Source organism: Lupinus angustifolius, chromosome LG02 (genome assembly GCF_001865875.1).
Source record: "Lupinus angustifolius cultivar Tanjil chromosome LG02, LupAngTanjil_v1.0, whole genome shotgun sequence".
Classification (NCBI taxonomy): Eukaryota; Viridiplantae; Streptophyta; class Magnoliopsida; order Fabales; family Fabaceae; genus Lupinus; species Lupinus angustifolius.
The window spans coordinates 18,421,240-18,430,134 of NC_032010.1; the positions used below are offsets into that span (position 1 = coordinate 18,421,240).

Genomic DNA, 8,895 nt, shown 5'->3' on the forward strand with positions numbered 1-8,895 from the left:
GCAACTAGCTTAATATGAGGGGGAAAAATGTATATATCATTTTTGTACGAGTTTTATACATAATCACTCAATTATTTATCATTCATGTTTTATCATTATTGAATCTTTAACATAATATAAATAAGTAATAGATGGTGTACTAATTATATATAAACTTTTACATTGATAATTAATAGATATTATACTCAACTAATATTGTGAAAAAAAGTTGAAGGTTCTTAGTCCATGTAGATATAGATCATTTTGATCTTATTCCTCCTAATATTATTTCTTAGTTTTTAGTTGACTGTTTTTTTATCGTATATCAATATTGTGTCAGCGCCACAATTGATCATGTCGTCAACTAGAATGACATTTGTCTATGTTCGTGTTCATAACATCATCTCCATAGACTAAACTAAAATTTTGGAATATATACTGGTAAAAATCCAAAAATTAAATTATAGAGACTAAAATTAAAATTCCATATATTTTGAGGAGACGCATATTTAATTTAAGTAAAAAAATGTTAATAACTACAGCATTACATCTTAAAAAATTATATCTTCAGTAACTTGTAGGCACCTGTTCTATTACATTTCAAAAATTAATTTATCTTACAAGTTAGTGGCTAACACCCTCAAGCCCACAGTGACCTCACTAGAACAGTGCAAATTGTACACCACTAGACATAGCTTACTATGCAAGCGTTCTTTAAAATAGATTATATAGAGTTTGTCTGATAAAAAAAATCACATGTAGATTTACACCCTTACCTATCATCCAAATGAATTCACGGAAGTTCAGTAAAATAAAGCCTTGATTTTTACAATGTGCATAAGTATCAAGCTTTATTATATTCAATCTTCCTTTATAAGTGTCTTTTTTGTAAGACAAAATTGTTATCATTTGAGTGTTATTCTTAAGTTAAACAATATTAATTTATTAATTATAGTGAGAGGAATTGAAAAGAGCACAACAGGAAAAAATAACAATTTTGATAAAAACAAAACAACCTAATAATTTCATTGATTTGTTTATAAAAATGATAATGTAAAATATAAGTCATGCAAGAACAACCATGTGAAGAAATATTTAATGATATGCTTTACTTCTTTAGATACACATTATTAATTAAGGGTCCCAAATCTTGGAGATTCAAGTCACGCGCCATCAAAAAATTTATCAGTCACATCGCATCACATCACACTCTCTAATCAATGCAGCAGTGCTCTTCTTCAAAACAAACATGAAATAGATTGAAAAGAAAATAGACAAAAAATTATATGATTTAAAATGCTGAAAATAATATAAAAATCAAATTTTTTCCTTCTAGGATACAAACTAATTAGAAGACTCAACAATAAAAATTCCCTTTCTGTTATAGAAGTTCTCTTTTCCTATAAGTAACCAATGTGAAAATGCAGTAACTACTGTACCACCCTTTGTCTTTCATCAGCATCTTCACGCTCCAACTGAAAATGATGAAAAATCAAGGACGCAATGTCATGTTTGGAATTTAAAAGAAAATCTCACACATCTCAATAATGTCAACAATAACAATATTTCTTCAATATGGAACATATTTATGTAAGTTACTACATAAAATTAAGGACGGACGTAACTGGTGCCAATACGAAGCTCTCTTGAGTCTTGACTCAATGGAATCTATGGCTATAAGTCCTTGAGATCACGGGTTCGAGTCGCGGGAGGCTCCTTCTAGGGGAATAAAATACTATAGGGGTAACACAGAATTCATGGGCCTAGACGAGTCGCATACTCGTATGTCAAGGCTGGGGTGTTACACCAGGTCGCCTCACAACATGACCACCAAGCAACACGAGCAGGAATTAGTTCACACAAGAATATTAACCATATCATTACAACAAAAGGGTTTGGCATATTTATTTGTAACAACTTTCAGAAAGGCAGATTAAGCAAAGCATGCAGAGCCAAACTAAACTACGAAATATCATGTGAGAAAGAGAACATATTAGTCAGGATTTGAACAATTGCATCATTGTCAGTACATGGATAACACAGAAACTAGTTTAAAGAAGTATAAAGATCAAATAGCATTTTTAAGAACCAACATTTACTTTACAGAAGGGAACAGTGTTTATTTACCTCAACAAGGACCTTTGCCTTCTTCAATTTAGAATCACGGGTATCCTTATCGAGTCTCTTTGCAATTGATTCTGTTTTCCTTTTCACTCTATTGGCAACTGCTTCTGCCTCTTCATGGTCAGTGTTTCCAGCTGCATTAGTAAGCACTATCAATTATGCTTTTGCTTTTCAAATATTTAAGTTTTATATTTTTTTACAAACTCAAACATGTAGCTTCTCCTTAATATGTCAGGCTTTCACCTCATAAACGAGTTTAAATTATGCAAAAGCAAACACCCTTACGAATGAAGAAATATTAACAAAATGTTCTTTGAAATCAACATTCCTATTTCAATACACACATAAAAAGTGGCATCTGTGTACTTAACATCAACAACCAAGTCTTAATCCCGCTAAGTAGTGTATTTAACATGTGAAAATATGAGACACATATTGCGAAGCTTGTTAACTAAATGTTACCGCTTTCATCATCTTCATAATCACCCTGAGACTCATCAATTGCAAAAGCACCAAAATCCTCTATATCATCTTCCTCTTCCAGATCTTCATAACCTTCAACATACTCTACCTCTGCTTCCTGTTGAAGTAAAAAACAAAATTAAGAAATTATAATAGCAGAAATATGAAGTAAAATTCCACAGTTTTGATTTAAACATAATTGGCAACCGAGACAAAATAGATTAGTAAATACGAACCTCTTCATCCTCTTCATCAGCAGCTTGAACTCCCTCCTTGTCAATAACTTTATTGTATGCGTCAAAAGGATAATTGTAGATGTCACTTTCTGGATAAAGTCCTTTTTGAAGGCGTTCCAATAGCTCTTTTTCAATAGACTGAGTAAAATTCAAAAGAACCAGTGACGAAAGATAAGACAGCATACAATTCGCTGTGCACGGTTAACATTAGGGGTAACAACAACCTTTTCTAGCAAAGCTGCTTTCTCAGCCTTCTCTTCTCTTCTAGCTTCTCTCTTTTTCTCTTTCCTTGGAGTTGTCATTATTTTCTCCCTGTAAAGCGACAACATGATATCTTAGGCTATTATTATAGAGATACTGTTAAGAGCTTCCATTTAAGAGTGTGTTGGATAACACCATCAGCTAGCTTATTTGGTAAAAATAAATAAACTACCTATTGATATTTGGTAAAAGGGCTTATTCTAATAAGCTATGAACTTATGAGCTCCTATTTGATAAGATACTTGGGGTAGCTTGTGGGCTTTTAAGCTAGGGGCTTCATGCAATTTACACCTATCAAGTAGCTTATCAACTAATCATTCTTACCAAACAATTCCAGTTCAATTAGCTTGCTTATCAGCTCTCAAATTTCAGCTCCTACTTATAAGTTTTCTGTTACTTATAATCTTCTAGATAGCTTATAAGCCTTCAACTAGCTGCTAGTTGTGCCAAATGGAGAAAATATAGATATAGGAGATTGCAGGGATTGTTGTATGAATATAAACTGCATACTTCTTCCCTCCACAAACCCCACTGAGTAGGAGACTCATGCACTGGGCGCCCCATTTTAATTAAAAGCGATCAATATGCAGAATATTGATGAATCCCAGAAATTATAGGCCAATATTGACAGGGAACATAGGTATAATATATTCTTATGACGGAATGTTGAAGAGGGACAAATCTCAAAAATTATAAATATATATATGTATGTATGCATGCATGTATAAATACAGATACATACATATGTATCTTTATAATGAATGGAGTTGTTAGACTTGCATAGACACACAAAACGTTAGATTGAAGCACAAACTATAAGATCCTGCCTCGAATATAAAGTCATATTCAAAATATAAATAGACAAGTAAAAGTAACACAGATAAGAAGAATACCTATAAAGTTACACATGTATTTTCCAACTTATTATCCCCCTCAACAACAAAACATGTCCATGATTATGCATCTTGATGCATATTTGGATAATTGTTAAAAGAAATACTTATCAGCAGAATGCATTTTGGAAGAATACATTCTACGTTTGGGAACTTACTTAGGTGTTGCTAATAACAGAGTAAAATATTGATTTTAAAATATCGGGTAGATATTAAAAAGTGAGGACAAGATTGTAAAATCACATCTAACAAGTGGGAGAGCTAACTCATCCCAAACTGAAGTAAGAAAAGATTTACAATAAGCATCCCGGCTATCAAGGCTGAAAACAACCTGAGTTTCTATAAATGAATTATAACTACAAGTTTTCTTAATTTTAAATAAATAAAAGTGATAATGAAAAAATTATTCTAAAAAATAGTAATATGTGCTAGCCAGACATTTAAAAAGTCGGTATAAATAGCAATTTCCAGAAACAAAATGTTAATACCCCTGATATTTGTGTTTTAGGACCAGAATTAAGCTTGATGTTAGCAGCCAAAGACCTTATTAGTTTCAAAGCAGAATTTATATTTTTCATACTTAAACAACTGCATATATCAGATTGGTAATTCAAATGTTCTGAATTAAAATGCATAAATCAAGCAATTTAAAATTTAGAGCATCTGAAGTGCAAACTTTAATATAGATAAATTGGGCGTTCCAAGACATAAAAAGGCAACAAGCAAAAAATGAGATATAAATTTCAAACCTTGTCTTCAAAGCAAGTTTCCTCATACGTATCCGCATCTGAGTCATTTTGGTTAAACGCTGCTTTGTTTTGTGTATAAGAAGCTTGGGCCAATACATCTGTCAATGCAGGAATGTCACAAGAGAAAGAACCAATCTGGACAATTACAGTTAAACATCCAGTATTTAAATATTACAAAGTTTGCATAGATCAGCAGTACCAGATGTTTGTCGATGAGTTCAAGTGCCTTTTCATAATTCCTGGGCAGCTTAACTCTTTCCCACAACTTATTCGGCATATGAGCTCTTTCTATAGTTTTCATGTAAAGGTAAAACACTCCTGCAGTACCCAATTCAATAGAGTCATTATTTTCATTGCATTTTCCATTCATAAGGATTGCATTCAATCATTGATACGTTACACCCTCACACCCAACCAAATCAAATTACTACATGTCACAAATCTATATTGCAGTCCATAACACAATATTGTGGTGGTTTAGTAGTCTATGACTTCCACAATTGTAGCCATATTTTCCGGTAATCATCCGCAACAATGGTAAATACAGCTTAACCACAATCACAGTTTAAAATCATTCTCCACATGGACATGTGAAGAAAAATGTAGAAATGAAGTGAGATAACATAGTCACTGCATAGCAGGGCCTCGATTAACCCTATACATATTGTGGGCACTTCAAAGAAACAAACTTAACCTCAACTCAGCTAAGGCAAGCAACTTTATTCACACCCCACAGACTTTTCATTACAACACATAAGTTCCTAGCTAAAAGTCACCAAATTTAACAGAAACTAGAAACCCAAATGCAGCAAAAAGCTTAAAAGACGTTTTTTATACATTCTTTTGCAAGGAAAAGTACCATTGTCTTCTCGAATGGTAGCATAGCGACTATTAGCTAAAGGGCACGAGCTTCGGTTGCAGATTCCAGTAACATTATAAGGGTTTCTACAAAAATTCCCCGTCGTAATTCTGTAACAAGAAAATGAAAATAAAATAAAGAAAAAGAGTAAAAATGCTGAAACTTGTGAGATGAAAAATAATGGGAAAATGAAACGGTGTCGTTATACTTGGCCATGAAACTGCAGTGATTGTGCCTGATAACTTGCCATATAACCTCGTCGTGCTGCATCTTTGAAAAAGGTTTATGGGTTCTCTTCTTTCTTCTGCAACTGTGACAAGCTCACTGTAACCAACTTTGATCGAACCACGACAGCAACGTTGTTGGGGAGAGAGTGAGTCAGATTGGGCTGAATAATGAAAGGACTAGGGTTCTATTGGGCTCATTCGTTGGAACATGTTTTTCAATTTTAATTTGACTTTCATAATTCAATCACTCATTATTTTTCAAAATATTAAAAAGTAGTGTTTGCTCTAATTGTTTTATTGAACATGTTATTAATATTACATATGAGTATTTTTTGCCATATGTGACCTTTAATTTAAGTATGGGTATTTTTTCATATCTCATGTCTACGTATTATTTTGCTCGGCGGCTAAATCCATTACTAATGTTGTATAGAAATTGTCATGCATGACACTAAGTGCTATAGATCGAAGGCTGCAGAAAATGTTGAGAACCTTTATAGAAACTGAAAGTAAAAGCAAGAGCAAAACAATTGGACTGAATGACTTGATTTTATTGACTGTAACATTGGCTTAAATAGCCATTCAATACATGATGAAAAACAATAACCGAATACAATCAACTATGCTAAATTAAAGGCTAATGGTGCTAAGTGGTAGCAAAAATTAGGGAAAACAGAATACAACAAAGACTAAGTCTGTCCTATAAAGTAGGACTTTATTATGATTTTACTGCACTGACTCTTTCATTCCCTCCCTTAAACTAAATGCTATGTAGCAATTAGTTTATGTCAGAAATTTCACATACTCCCAGCATCTTTCTCAGCTTCTGAAAAACTTCAAGCTTCAATGGTTTGGTCATTATGTTCGCAACTTGATCTTAACTCCCACAATGAACTAGTTCAATTGTACCCTCCTTAGTAAGATTCCTTAAGAAATGAAACCTCACATCAATATGCTTGCTGCGACCATGCATAACAGGATTTTTAGACAATCTAATGGTTGAACTATTGTCACACATTATAGTTATACCATCTCCATGAGAATGTCCCAGCATCTCTAAAATTCTCTTCATCCAGATTCCTTGACAAGTACACATTGCAGCAGCCACAAACTCAGCTTCTGTTGTTGATAAAGTCACAATAGGTTGTTTTTTTTAACACCATGAGACAGCCCCTGAACTCATTAAAAACACATAACCAGATGTACTCTTCCTGTCGTCCACATCTCCAGCATAGTCGCTATCTGTAAACGCTAATAGCTTACCATCTCCTCCTTTCTTATAATGAATACCACAATTTAAAGTTCCCTTTAAATATCGAAGTACTCTCTTAGCCAATTGTAAATGAATCTGCATTGGTTTGGCCATATATCTACTTATGAGACAAGTAACGAACATGATGTCAGGTCTTGTGGCAGTGAGGTACATTAAACTTCCCACTAGCTGCTTGTAGTATGTTTCATCAATAGCTATTCCATCTCCATCTCTATTTATTTTAAATCCTGGAACTATTGGACTGCTCACTGAGTTGCTATCCATCATACCAAACCTTTGCAAAACTTCTAATGCATATTTCCTTTGATATATGTGTATACCATCAGGCTTTTGCAAAACCTCTATCCCAAGAAAAAACCTCATCTTACCCAAGTCTGACATATCAAATTCTCTTATCATAGAGCTTTTAAATTCAGACATCATCACTTCACAATTTCCAGTAAAAATTAAATCATCAACATAAACACTTACAATTATAATTTTTCCTTCTTTGGTTCTCTTTGTGAATAATGTCTGCTCACTATCACACCTCTGAAATCCTTCACCAATGAAATGTGCTTCGATTCGACTAAACCAAGCTCGTGGTGCTTGTTTTAATCCATACAAAGCTTTGTGTAACTTGTAAACAAGATGTTTACTGCCCTCTTTTTCATATCCTTTTGGTTGTTCCACATAAACATCTTCACTCAACTCACCATGGAGGAAAGCTGACTTGACATCCAACTGAAAAATCTGCCAACTATTATATGCTGCTAGAGCAATAATCATTCTCACTGTATCCATTCTTGCCACCGGTGCATAAACTTCTGTGTAGTCCACTCCATGCTTTTGAGAATACCCTTTAGCAACCAAACGAGCCTTGTACTTGTCAATTTCTCCATGCTCATTGTATTTGGTTTTATAAACCCATTTTACTCCAATCATTTTGGCCCCAACAGGTGGTTCAGTGAGTGTCCATGTATGGTTCTTTTCAATGGATTTGATTTCATTATCCATGGCCAATTTCCAATTTTTATTCTTCTCGGCTTCTTCAAAATATAATGGATCAGTTGAGACCATTAAAGCCAAGTCAGCTTCATCATCAGACAAACCTTCACCACTAACATAATCATTCATCCATGCAGGAGGTCGCCTCACTCTCTCTTCACCATCACTATAATCATCCCTTATTTCTCCAACTCCCCCAATCTCCTTATCAACATTTTCTTCATTTTCACTTGCCATTTCTTCATTCTCAATACTGTCCCATTCTAGCATTGTTTGTTTTTCATTCCAATCCCATTTCTTTTCCTCCTCAAAGATAACATCTCTACTCACAACAACTTTCTTAGCAACTGGATCAAACAACCTATATCCTTTTGATTCTTCACTGACTCCAAATAAAACACAGGTAATACTTCTATTGTCAATTTTAGCCCTCCTTGCTTCTGGAACATGAGCGTGTGCTATGCACCCAAAGACCCGAAAGTGATCAACTGAGGGTTTTACTCCACTCCAAGCCTCCTCTAGTGTTGCATCTTTAATTGCCAATGTAGGACATCTGTTTAGGACATAAACAGTCCAGTTCACTGCCTCTGGCCAGAAGGTTTTGGGGATATTTTTATCGGATAGCATGGAACGAACCATGTTCATAACAGTTCTGTTTTTCCTCTCGGCAACGCCATTCTGTTGTGGAGTATAAGCAGTTGTTAATTGCCTTTTAATCCCACTTTGTTTGCAAAAATCATTGAACTCATTTGAATTAAATTCACCTCCTCTATCAGTGCGTAGACACTTAATAGACATCTCAACTTCCTTCTCAACCATGATTTTGAAGCATTTGAAAGAATTTA

General features: G+C 34.0%; 1 protein-coding gene across 2 annotated transcripts; it reads right to left on the reverse strand.

The window, feature by feature from the left end:
* Positions 1,221–5,979, reverse strand: LOC109337490 (protein mak16-like). 2 transcript variants are annotated; one of them, XM_019574470.1, is made up of 9 exons: positions 5,772–5,979; positions 5,564–5,673; positions 4,904–5,022; positions 4,705–4,802; positions 3,026–3,113; positions 2,802–2,939; positions 2,566–2,683; positions 2,107–2,237; positions 1,221–1,454 (listed from the first exon to the last, which is right to left on the reverse strand). In XM_019574470.1, the coding sequence occupies exons 1-9, from the start codon at positions 5,831–5,833 to the stop codon at positions 1,410–1,412; spliced, it is 909 nt and encodes a 302-aa protein (XP_019430015.1). In that variant the 5' UTR covers positions 5,834–5,979; the 3' UTR covers positions 1,221–1,409. The 2 variants fall into 2 exon arrangements, with proteins under 2 accessions (XP_019430015.1, XP_019430020.1); XM_019574475.1 differs by having other exon boundaries at positions 1,221–1,451; positions 2,104–2,237.

Bases quoted from the DNA above. Each gene is read 5' to 3' on its own strand.
- LOC109337490 (XM_019574470.1), bottom strand. From the start codon at position 5,833: ATGCAGCACGACGAGGTTATATGGCAAGTTATCAGGCACAATCACTGC. The intron at 5,674-5,771 runs GTATAACGACAC...TTCTTGTTACAG, and splicing joins CACTGCAGTTTCATGGCCAA to AATTACGACGGGGAATTTTT. The intron at 1,455-2,106 runs GTAAATAAACAC...CATCATTTTCAG, and splicing joins AGGCAAAGGTCCTTGTTGAG to TTGGAGCGTGAAGATGCTGA.